General features: G+C 37.9%; 1 protein-coding gene across 1 annotated transcript in view; it reads left to right on the top strand.

The window, feature by feature from the left end:
* Window positions 1-13,427, top strand: part of xrcc1 (X-ray repair complementing defective repair in Chinese hamster cells 1) — a 74,560-nt gene that overhangs the window by 16,425 nt on the left and 44,708 nt on the right. Inside the window, exons 8-10 of the mRNA XM_028822842.2 lie at window positions 2,670-2,820; window positions 6,667-6,886; window positions 7,651-7,767. Of these exons, the coding sequence (XP_028678675.1) occupies window positions 2,670-2,820; window positions 6,667-6,886; window positions 7,651-7,767 (488 nt within the window). The remainder of the gene's footprint in view (window positions 1-2,669; window positions 2,821-6,666; window positions 6,887-7,650; window positions 7,768-13,427) is intronic.

Genomic DNA, 13,427 nt, shown 5'->3' with positions numbered 1-13,427 from the left:
TCAAACACCCAGGAGCTCTTCTACTGGCTTTGAGAAGTACATCAGTGGAGGAGGGACACCCACATTGAAATGAGATGCCCTTCCTTACAAACCAGCTTAAGCAATTGACAAAAGTTAATCCTAAAATAATTGAGTATATTTTCATAGCTTGTCTAGCATTATTTTCTAAAATGTCAGTTACCCCCGCACGGCCATTCCCCAATAGATCATTACAATGCTCCATCATTTGTAACATTTGGAGCAAGGAAGTTAACAGTCTAAAAGTGCAGCACTGCTATAAATATTTCTCTTCTGGGTGAACTGTTTCATTTTTCAGTGATGGATTCTTTAAAGCTCTTTAAATAACAATTCAGAAAGAAAATGACAGGCAGTTGGACAGGGCTTCATATTTCGCAAGTTAGAATTGTCTTTTTTTGTCTTCATTCATGTCCATTGTACAGTCATAAAATAAAAAATTTAAAAAGCCATTTTCATTGTGCCATTGTTCGGGCAACATGCTGAGGTTTTTCAGTTTTTATAGCAGAAGCTTACATCTTTTGCTTGGGTGAGATAACATGGCAAGTCTCATAAATAATATGTGTGTAAAGTAATGCAAAGCTAAACGTGCCTTTGTGTGTTTGTCTGGCATGCAAATCCACACCATTGAACCTATCCCTTTCCCAGTTTGCACATAGTCCCCCAATTGTACAGGACACTATAGGCCATGTTTCATTCCAGAATTTTTATTTAATGACCACATCTGCGCTTTATTAGGGTGGTGCCCTTAGGAGACATTTTTGGGACTTGGCACAGGTGTCCAAAGTTTCTTCCCACTGTGGGCTTAGTTACTAATATGTTGATTTGGGACCAAAAATTTTCCTTCTGTGGAGTTCTTTTAGTGACAGCACCTGCATTTTATTCCACCCCAGGCAGGATTGGGTACCCCACTGATATTCTTCATAGTAAACATTAATGCAGCCTAGTTGAATTTAAAAAAAAAAAAAAAAAAGGCGATGATGAGTTGTATGAGAGGTTAGACACTAAGGAGGGAGAAAAGGACCGGTGGGCTACACAGAGGGACCGAGTTGGGAGAGATGTGCAGCAGGTTAGGGTGATGAAGGATAAAGATGGAAAGTACTCGCAAGTGAGGAGAGTGTGTTGAGCAGATGGGAAGAGTACTTTGAGAGGCTGATAAATGAAGAGAATGAGAGAGAGAAAGTTGGATGATGTGGAGATAGTGAATCAGGAAGTGCAACGGATTAGCAAGGAGGAAGTAAGGACAGCTATGAAGAGGATGAAGAATGGAAAGGCTGTCCAGATGACATACCTGTGGAAGCATGGAGGTGTTTAGGAGAGACAGCAGTGGAGTTTTTAACCAGATTGCTTAATGGAATCTTGGAAAGTGAGAAGATGCCTGAGGAGTGGAGAAGAAGTGTACTGGTGCCGATATTTAAGAATAAGGGGGATGTGCAGGACTGTAGTAACTACAGGGGGATAAAATTGATGAGCCACAGCATGAAGTTATGGGAAAGAGTAGTGGAAGCTCAGTTAAGAAGTGAGGTGATGATTAGTGAGCAGCAGGATGGTTTCACGCCAAGAAAGAGCACCACAGATGCGATGTTTGCTCTGAGAATGTTGATGAAGTATAGAGAAGGCCAGTAGGAGTTGAATTGTGTCTTTGTGGACCTGAAGAAAGCATATGACAGGGTGACTGAGAGGAGTTGTGGTATTGTATGAGGAAGTTGGGAGTGGCAGAGAAGTACTTAAGAGTGGTACAGGATATGTACGAAGGCAGTGTGACCGTGATGAAGTCTGCGGTAGGAGTGACGCAGGTGGGATTACATCAGGGATCGGCTCTGAGCCCTTTCTTATTTACAATGGTGATGGACAGGTTGACAGACAAGATTAGACCGGAGTCCCCGTGGACTATGATGTTTGCTGATGACATTGTGATCTGCAGGTGGAGGAGACCCTGGAGAGGTGGAGATATGCTCTAGAGAGGAGAGGAATGAAGGTCAGTAGGACCAACAAGACAGGATACATACATGTGTGTGAATGAGAGGGAGGTCAGTGGAGTGGTGAGGATGAGGGGAGTAGAGTTGGTAAAGGTGGATGAGTTTAAATACTTGGGACCAACAGTACAGAGTAATGGGGATTGTGAAAAAGAGAGTGTAGACAGAGTGGAATGAGTGGAGAAGAGTGTCAGGAGTAATTTGTGACGGATGTGTATCAACAAAAATGAAAGGGAAGGTCTACAGGATAACCAGCTATGTTATATGGGCTGGAGATGGTGGCACAGGAGACAGAGCTGGAGGTGGCAGAGTTAAAGATGCTAAGATTTGCATTGGTTGTGACGAGGATGGACAGGATTAGAAATGAGGACATTAGAGGGTCGGCTCACGTTGGACGGGTGGGAGACAAAGTCAGAGAGGCGAGATTGTGTTGGTATGGACATGTGCAGAGGAGAGGAAGGCCTAAGAGAAGATTTATGGATGTGGTGAGAGAGGACATGCAGGTGATGGGAGTGACAGAGCAAGATGATAGGGACAGGAAGATATGGAAGAAGATGATCCGCTGTGGCAACCCCTAATGGGAGTGGTTGAATCTTTTTATTATTAATTATATACTGTTTATTTTTTATTTGGTTTTGATAAAAGTTCACTGTTATTTTTTGCTTTTTTCAAATATAGGATTCAACACCAGGAAAGAGAAAGTTTGAATTCACTAAAGAACGACAGGCAGCCCCTCCGCCTCCTACGAAGAAGCAGCATTCACAAGATGTGGAAGAAAGTAGTTTGCCAAAAGCCACATTAACAAACTCTGTTCCCAAAAAGACTAAAGGTAAGGAAGTCTGTCTGTCTAGCTATCTATTTAAAATGAAAGTGCGTGACTTTAGTAACATATATTGTGAAATAATAGCAGACAGTACATTTATCAATTAATATTAATAATGCCTGATTCAGTGTAGGTATAACATGGGCTTAAGATGCTAATGTCAGCGTTGATAAGGATACTGGGCTTCTTAGTAATTCTTGATTACCTTATTTATTGAATAGTTCTTGGTCCATCTTTTGTATCTTGAGAATTTTGCTGCTGTTGTAAGATTTGAAAGTTTCTTATACTGTACATCATTAAATGTGCTCATATTTTACAAGCCTTCTTTTCATATTCATATTTAAGTTGCAGTTGTTACTTTGTAGAAGTAAAAAAACCAAACTCAGATTCATTCTGCAGTTGTTCCTTGTAGAGGCCAGAGGACGACAATCTTAGCTGTTCTTCATCAGCAATGACTCACTTTAACCTTCTTTTGTTACTTTATCTCATACACAAGTGTGGCTTATCATTTGGCCCCACGATTACTCTTTGAAAAATCACTGTAGAAATTTGCTTCTCTGATGATGGTCACACAAACACAAAAAAGTGGATTTATTCACAGGATACATACGCATACCGGTTTATAAGTGAAGGTGCTGGAAAAGAAAAAAAGGAAGACTAAGTGACTGTCATTCCATTTGGAAACCTCTGTTAACTGGAATGATCTGAGCCTCACGCTGCCTCTCCACTTCAATTACAAAGCAGCCTTTGGGATTTGCAGTCATCTGGGATGCAGCAAGGAGAATTGATTTATGTGTAAATTTGTCTACTCTCGGAGTTTTGGAGTGTTAGTTATAGTGCAGTCCTCCTATCTTCATTGAAATGTTGCCTTCTGCTTGTAGAAGATGGTAGTGAGATGAGTTAGAATGTTATATTCTGTTTAAATCCTTTAACATTACACCGTGCACAAGCACATATATATTTGTACACATCCTCCTCAAATAAGGTGTAAAGCCCAAATTGTTTTGCTACCAAAATTCATTACAAAGAATTTTGTGACATGCATCACAGTAATCTGATAATACTGTATATTTAATAAAATAATTACTTTTTTTTTTAAGTGTTCCACTATTGTAGGCAGCCTTTCAACACATCAACAAATAAATGAGTAAAACCTCATAGTTGTTTGACGGGGTTCATTGAATATTTTTCAATTACTGACTCATAGTTTCAGATGACATATTCACCGCTAGTTTTTAACTAGTTATTTCATGTGGCTGTTTTACAGAAACCAGTTCTCTGCCATGTTAAATCTCCTTCTATCCCTGTGTGGTTTTATCCATAATTCACTTTCTCCATTGATGCCTTTATGACGTAACTGATTTTTATCCTAGGAGATTTGTTTTTGTAGATTTTGCTGTCTGTAGTGATAAAGGATTTGAGATGCTTGTAGCCACTGATGTCATGGTATTGATTTAGACAGCATCTTCAATCTGTATTTTAAAACAAAAAGGCCAGTAATGCCTGCAAGTTACTATTAAGGAAATTGGCAGAGTCCCTGTGATTATCTCAGTTTGAATAAAATTCTTTGTTGACCTTCATTAACCTCCCTTTGTGTGGCATATGGTGATCTAAACCTAAATGCTGAAAATGATTAAATGGTTTAGAAAATTGGTTTTATTCATTAAAAATTGGACATTAACTTGAATTAAGAAAACTATGTCTGCAATTGTGGGTCTTCAGTCAATAATTTCTTGTACTTGGGGAAATAAATACTAAGGAACATGATTGCGGTTTGTTTCAAAAGCTTTGCAAAGAGCTACTCCACATGGATGGCCCTTAACATAACTCCACCAGCACTGTTAATTAGGGATGGAGATAAGTGGAATTGAAAAAATAATAATTTTATAATAGCCAACTCTTGATTGGCAGAGTGACAAATTGTGCAGATGGTTGCCAGCGTCTTTATAATGAGTTTTTATTTATTTATTTATTTAATATCTTGTGAAATTCATGATGTGTCAGAGTAGCATTCATTGTATTTCAAGTAGTAATTTAACTGCCATTATCTGTCCATGTTGTAAACCCACTTGTCTGGACTGGGGTCACAACGAAGCTGGAGGCTCTCCCAGCAGGCATCAGGCACAATGGATCTGGCAGGAACAATCGCAGCCCATCACAGGTTAACACACGCACACACACCTGCGGCCAATTTAGCATTGCCCATCTACCTAACCTGCACGTCTGTGGAATGTTGAGTTAACAATAAGCAACGGTTCTCAAATTCAGTGTATTTTTTTTTATTCTTTTCTTAGACCTGAAGACGCATTTTTCTGTTATTAGAAGATAATGATTTTTGTAGTAACACAGTATACCAAATTAAAAGTAATGCAGTTGCTGAGACTGTGGTTTGGGTGTTAGTATGTAACTGATTGGACAAACAGCGGGACAGAGGTACTGTTTGCTTTAGATGAACACATGTCATATTTGTTTTTTTAATGTACATGTCATTATTTATTTCTTTAATCTTATTTGGCTGAGCAGTATATTTTGCCCTACGGTGGCCAGGGTCTAGGATCAGTTCCTTCCTAGCCCCTGATGCTGCTGGGATAGTCTCCAGCCCATTGTGACCAAATATTTCAATAAGCAGTATTATTTTTGAAATTAAAATTCTTAGTTTTAGTGAAAAGTATTTTCTTTGATTCAATTATAAGGCCTTTTATTCATATGGTTTTTCTGTGTCCGACATGTGTACAATGCAGCATTCTTCAAATACACTTCTTTACTGGTGCAGTGTAGACATTTTCAATTTAACATTCAATCAGTAAAGGCAAAGATGAAATTTAAACCTAACAACCTCTTAAGCAGCAGACGTCTGCTGCTTCAGGTGCCAAACACTAACTTTGATGTGTGCTCTCTGTCAAGAGTTACTTTATTAGACAATAGTGACACACAGAGGTTCCAGCATTAACTTGTAGTGTGTTTTTTAAACCAAAAAGAAAAGAACCATATTCACACATTTATTTACACACAGATATTTCAATTAATTGAGTTGGTTCTATCTGTTGAGTTACCATGGAGTCTTGTGAGGAACATTTCAAGAAGGCAAAGATGTCAGATATCGCGGGATCTTGGAACTAAAGGAGAGGTTCTATGAAATAAGCAATTCCACATCTTTACAGATTCTCATAGTAGTGATGGAGAAATGGTGAGAGACCAAGATGTGGGGGCTTTGCAAATCAAAATGATTAAGCAGATTTATACATGCTGTCTGTAAAACGTTTTTCACAGTATTAATACTATTATAACATTTTCATACTTCTTGTCATCAAATCTTGTGCGAGTCTTTCTCCTGTCTCCAAATGGTAAATGACTGAAACCTTGGGTACTTCTTCTTTCATCCTTTTAGTAATATCATTGCAGTTTTGAGAATTTTGCTTCAGTATTTATTTTATAAGGTGAGTAAGCAGCTGCCACTTGTTGCGCATCAATGTTGCCAACTAACACTTTATTTACCGTTTTATTATTGTCTTTTCAAGATGTTTTTTAGAAACTGAGTTTTGCCAAGTTGATATTCTAATGAAATCCAGGTTCCTTTAATTTGTAATTTATCTTTTTTAATCATTAACGTTGAGGATAACTTCGGTATTATGAGCAAACAGAATAAAAGAGTGCAGTTACCAAAAATTACTGAATGTTTGTGTATTTGTATAAATATAAAGACAAAGCCTACCGATTAATTTTGAGATTTAAACAATTATAGAGGAAATTGTAAAACTCATTTTTAAGGATTAAAATTAAGCTTTTCTTTGTGAGTTATAATCATTTTTAAACACATAACATTTATCTGTTTTGTTTTCTTCTTTTCTTTAGGCGAGACTCCTTCCCCCTCACAAAATAAATCACCAAAGGAAAAGAAAATGGCAAGCAAGCCTCCAAAGTCTGACGTAGTAGAGTTCCACCGAATCTTGGAAGGCACTGTGTTTGTACTCAGTGGCTTCCAGAATCCTTTTAGAGCTGACCTGCGGGACAAGGCTTTGGCCATGGGAGCCAAATACAGGCCGGACTGGACTCCAGACAGCACTCATCTCATGTGAGTGTGCTCACCCGGTGTACAAATGTACAACTTATGTAACTAAATTATGTAACTGCTGGAGTATGTGAAGTTCCCCTTGTGATTAATAAAGTATCTATCTATCTATCTATCTATCTATCTATCTATCTATCTATCTATCTATCTATCTATCTATCTATCTATCTATCTATCTATCTATCTATCTATCTATCTATCTATCTATCTATCTATCTATTATATATAGTGCCTTTCAATCTATCTATCTATCTATCTATCTATCTATCTATCTATCTATCTATCTATCTATCTATCTATCTATCTATCTATCTATCTATCTATCTATCTATCTATCTATCTATCTATCTATCTATCTATCTATCTATCTATCTATCTATCTATCTATCTATCTATCTATCTATCTATAATAATACATTTTATTTATATAGCACCTTTCCCATGCTCAAGGCACTTACAGAATATAAGAGAGAACGTCAGGGAATACAGTATATAGTATTGTACAAACCAGATGAATAAATAAAGATTATGACAGTGAATTCAGATCTATCTGTACAACTAATGTGCAAATGGCAACATATGTACCGTACATGACGAACATATCAGTGTTTGTTGGTAAATGTTTAATTCCTGCTGGTATTGATGAAAGAATTTAAGTTATATTTGATAGCCATTCTCCTGTGACCATTGCCCTCTTTGGAGTCACTTGCTTTTATGCTTAATACTTGTTTTTTTTTTTTTTTTTTTTTTTTTTTTTTTTTTTGCAGTTGTGCATTTTCAAACACCCCCAAGTACGGCCAAGTGAAATCCCAAGGTGGCAAAATTGTAAGGAAAGAATGGATAATGGACTGTCACAAGAGGAAACAGAGAATTTCTTACAAACAGTAAGTACTACTTCAACTTTTTCCTTTTTGTCATGCAGAGAACATTTTCCGGGAAGTGGTTTATCTAACAAGATTTTAGCTAAAATAATGTGTTTGGGGTGTTGTGAATATACATTTGGACTTTGTGACACAAGTTGTTAATGGACATGATAGTATTTGCTGTTGTTTAAAGTGGGGCTTCACAAACATTTCAAGGGAAATTCCTGATATAATGGGTTGGACGTGCTTAGTGTTTATGCACTACTCTGGTTTTCCAAAGTGTTTATTTAACAGTATTGGTGATATGAGCATCATCCTTAAGGACTGTACAGAAAAAGTATGAGAAAATGCAAAATGTTTAACAATCAGCCAGCATTATTTTTTGATGCGTCTTCCCTTATTTACAACAAATGAACAGGAGCAATATAGTGGATTTTTATAAATCTGAATTTGAATTTCTCCATAGGATTAATAAATATTATCTAATCTAAAGAGCAGAAGCAAGAAGACTTGGCAGTATCAGAGAGATTCAGTTCATAAATACCTTGAGCAAAGCTCATTAGGTTTCCGAACACTAACGAACATACATCATGGCTGCTACTCATTCCCAGTGCTCATTTAACGCATGTCCCAAGTGCGTCCTCAGAAATGAATGCAACGAGTGCGTGCAGTACCAGCAAAAATTTAGGTGCTCTGTGTGGTCAAGTTTTGGGATGTGACGAGCTGATAGAGCAGGTTGGAAATTATAATCTTTACGAGGTGACAAACATGCCTGTTTTTGCAAAGTGAAAAATGCCTGAGAAAAGCAGTGTGGATGCAGCCATTGCAAGATAATGCAGTGTGATCATTGCAGCTCCAACAGGATCAGTGGTTCGATGTGGTGAAGCAAATCGTCAAACTTAAATGCTTGTAGAGGTCTGTTGCCACTCAGAGTCACACCGTCGATAGAACGGTGATTTATTTATTTTTTCGGTGGGGATTCGGGGAATACACCCAGCCTTGGCCCGACCCGAACACACTCACAGACAGAGACACGAATCGAATAGGTGAGTGAAATATATTAAGTGTAAAATCGAATATAAACAACAAAAATCAGACAACCCTCCCCATCCCCTTCGGCAATACAAATACTAGTATAACACACAACAGTCAACCCCAACAATAAACACTCACAACAATCTCCTTATCACAGTTTCAGTGTTGCAGAAACAGATGAAATGGTATGGAGTAAAGAGGACGATAACGATTCCAGGATCAGCTTCCGTATTAAATGAATTAACCAGTCCTACCGGTAGCCCTCTGAAGACACATGACGACTAATCCACCACTATTCACACGACAGGCAGGCACGAGACAGTCCATTCATTCATGCAAGAAAAGATCCAGGATATAAATGACTTCACAGAGGTCACGTTATACGGGATACACAGAAACACAGACCTCCTCCTTCTGCATCGCCAGCCCCTTTTCAAGTTTCCCGCTGGCCCTTCTTGTCCCCGGCAGCCCCGTTTCAGACATCCATTGAGGGCAATCTTCAGGGCTGCTGGGAAATGGATTCCTTCCAGTGGTAGTACTGCTACATGCTGACATATAAAAGTATTCATTGTGGATTTCTTTATCCATTTCTTGCATAAGCAATGCAAGCATCACATATTCTCAATTATAATTACGTGATACATTTCAAGGTCTAGCATTCCATCCTCTGTGTCACTGTTGCCATCTTTGTTTGCACCTTCACAATAGTATCAGAATGTAAACTATTTTTATCTTCAACATCTTCCCTCAACACACAACACACCGGATGAACACAAATCACCACGATGATTTCTCGCACTGCCACCTTGTGGAATCCTCCAGATTTACATAAAGTACATGTGCAAGTATAGTCGATACACTGCTTGCAAGCTTATGAGTCGGACAGTGTCAGATATATCCCTACCCTAAAACTTCACAATTCCAAGTGCATAACCCAATTGATAAATGAAAGATGACCATTTTACCCAGCCAAAATGGCAAGGCTTTCAAAATGAAATACAAATAGATTTTAAGTTACAAACAAAAAGTGCATTCATTTGACTAACTTCCATTGAATAGAATAACATTTTATTCAAATTCTAGATGAATATATGGGTTTTTTCGCTCTATCTCCCTATAGTTTTTCATTTTAGTGACTAGTTTCTGGGTATCTGGTTTGTTGCTGAAAGCAGCCTATAGAAATTTTATAAATGGATTTTAAATTTGTAAGTGATTTGGCAAATCAGAGTGCCAGTTTTGTCTCATCTGCCTTTTAGACAGGCAGTAAATTTGGAGTCACAGGTAAAGCAAAAGAATCTGAAGGCTACCTAATGTTTGCATCACCTGAAAAGAAAGGTGCATTGTAAAACTTAAATACTATTTCCGTATTCTGTTGCTAGCACTGTGATCATAAGCAGCTTTGTTTCACTTTGTCAGAGAGGACAAAGGCTGGGAGCAAAATAATGATTCAGAGCTGGCCTGCCTCTGCTATACTGGGGAATGCTCAATCACTTTCTGATAATGTGAACGAACTATTAGCTCTCATACCCAGTCATGGCCCTGCAAATAGGGACTCGACAACTGAAATGATTCACTCTGTTACAAACACTCCAGTGATGAATTATTCTGACCCATTACTGCACGTCCTATTCTACACAACAAGCTGGGTCTGCCTTTAAATGTAAACTTGTGGCAACTGCCATTGTACTTTCACCTACAAGCCAGTGATCAGACAGCAACTACCCTCTTATCACTTCTTGGGTATGTTTGAGTGTTGATGTTAGTTGCTTGTTATATAATGTCTTGAGCTTTTGTAAAGTCCTCATTTCTCCTTGGGGTCAAATAAAGTTCTCTCTGTCTGTCAGCCTCTGTATGTCTCTGTATGTAGTACTTTATGAATAAACTGGATTTATCTGTAAAAAATGAAACATGGCATGTTAAGGTTTTCATCTGTTGCAATTTTATCTAATACAGAATATATTTTTAACAAGTTATATATATTTATATTTTTACAAAACTTCTCACTTTGATGCTTTATTGATCTGTTTTGTTATCAGAAGATGGATGCATTGTTCATTATTATTAGATTACATAATTTTAATTTAATTTAACTTTGAACAACTATCTTAATATTATTTTACTTTTATAAAAACATTTTTGTATTTGAACTGTCTTTTCATTCCTACTGTGGAATAATGCCATGATTTGAACTGATCAAATTTGGTTTAAGTTTTGGGGAGAAAAATAGGCACAAATATTTAGATGTCTTTCACATTTAAGCCTCTGATTTTAACTGAGCACCAAAAATCGTAGATGTTATATTACAGATTCAACCGGAGACTAAATTTAATGTTGGAAAAAAAAATCATATTGATAGGATTTCAGGCATAATTATGCTTTGGACAGGATTGAATGAGATAAATAGCCATTGGTTTGTCCTTGTAAGTGAGAAAGCAGATTGCAGCTTATAGCATGCAGGGTACGCAGCTTCTATTGCTTCTTTAAACAGATGGCACACTCCTTTGATGGAGGTAGTCCATGTGTCTTGTATTTTTAACCAGACATGGCAAAGAATGGACTTATTTTGATGTTGTTATGCCAGTAGCGTAAATGCAAAACATCTCAATATCCACCCATCCGTCCACAACTTAGTTGCGAAAAGCCTGATCCCCAAACTAACTGCCTCGGATTGACTGCTGGCGTTATGTGCTAGAGAGCACTGCTCTGATGTTAAAAGGTTTCTGAAAGCACTGAGATTTGTCAACTAGTAAATATGCATTTCTTTCTTAAAAATTAATTAATCAGAAATCCATCCATCCATTTTCTAACTCGCTGAATCCGAACACAGGGTCACGGGGGTCTGCTGGAGCCAATCCCAGCCAACACAGGGCACAAGGCAGGAAACAATCCCGGGCAGGGTGCCAACCCACCGCAGGACACACCCACACACCAAGCACACACTAGGGCCAATTTAGAATCGCCAATCCACCTAACCTGCATGTCTTTGGACTGTGGGAGGAAACCCATGCAGACACAGGGAGAACATGCTGCGAGGCAGCAGCGCTACCACTGCGCCACCGTGCCGCCCTTAATCAGAAATAATTTAATCAAAAATGTAAAGTTTTGAGAGAAGTGGGATTTATCTTTCTAAGCTAGAGGACTTGACTATAATCATTATTAGAAAAGAACTTGGAGGAGTCATTCACTAAGATTTTACTGTATAACCTGATCTAAAACACCAGAGCAAAGGAATTAACAGAATCGGCATTAAGACAAAAGAGCCCAGAGTCGATACCAGAAAACCAAAAACAAGACTTTCTAAGAGCACTTGCTTACTGATTGAGTCTCTGACAAAGCAGCTCATGCCACTGCACTTCAGTTTACCTTGAGTGCCAAACCTAGCAACTGGCAATAATCCCATAGAAGATAATTTTAAATGGGCGGAAAAAGAATTCTAAAATAAAAGTCATACACGTATATGGGGGAAAAAAAGTCCTAAATGAAACTCAAAAAATATAAAATTCTCATAAACTAAAAAATGATTCAAGACACAAAAAAAAATATTTCTCAACAGGTATCTTGTTATGTACAGCTTACCTCCCATAAGCAGTATTCATTTTGGAAGTGTCAATGTTTAAATGTGCAAACAGAGTCCCAGCTGCAACTAATGAACAAGAATGAGATTCTAATTAATTTAGCTGTATAGTTAAATGAAAAAGGGAAGCTCTATATATGGCCAGTTTTGAAATCTGATTGTAAACACACACTTGCTGCTCAGTAAGAATGTTTTCATTTTCCATATTTTTTTCAGCATTGCTATGTCACCCTTTTTATCCTGAATATCCAAAATGAATAAGAGCAACATAGCACAGCTTCACCGTCCATTTCTTAGCCCGCTCATTCAGGACAGGATTGTTTGGCAGCTGGAGCTTATCCTGACAATCCTGTTACTGTTTAAAATTCCCATCCCATTCACTTTCACTCTTGCCACTGCATGTGTCTCCCTGGTAGGCCTTTTCATGTTACAGAGTGAAGCATTCCTGACACTGTTACAAGAGAATGCCTGTGTAATGTCCCTCCAATGAAGTAAGAAGTGCAGGAGGAACTAGTGACGGCATCACATCACCCTCTAATCCTTCTTTTCCTCTGCATTTCCATCTTTGAACTGTAGGATGAACTTGCACTTGGTTCAGGGAGTTTGAACACCATGTATGATTTTTCAGGCATCCCAGATGTTTCTCACAGCATTTTCACACAATGCCGTAATAAAGCGAATTTTTGTAACCAAAAAAATCTTTTGGAATTTCTACACTGCAATACATTCAATGGATTTTCTTCATTACTCATTTTTTGACAGAATACCCCTTTCAGCTTCATGTGTGTTTGTTTTGTTTTCCACACATCTACCGCGAATAAGTCGGGGCTTGATTTTACCGTGTAATTTCCGGTATTTTGTAATGTCGATCATAATAGTCGAATGCGGAAAACTCGCGCTATTGATCCAAGAGATTATGATCCGCTAACACCCACCCGAGAGAGTAACCACAGAGCACATTGCCTTTTCTTCCTATGTATTGTGCCTAAGTTACCACATGGTAATACCCAAACTATTCCGAAGCGACAATTACACTGTTCTTTGTTTTTTGTATCTCTCACCCTCATATACC

Source organism: Erpetoichthys calabaricus, chromosome 17 (assembly GCF_900747795.2).
Source record: "Erpetoichthys calabaricus chromosome 17, fErpCal1.3, whole genome shotgun sequence".
Classification (NCBI taxonomy): Eukaryota; Metazoa; Chordata; class Cladistia; order Polypteriformes; family Polypteridae; genus Erpetoichthys; species Erpetoichthys calabaricus.
This window is presented reverse-complemented; position numbering and strand designations above follow the sequence as displayed.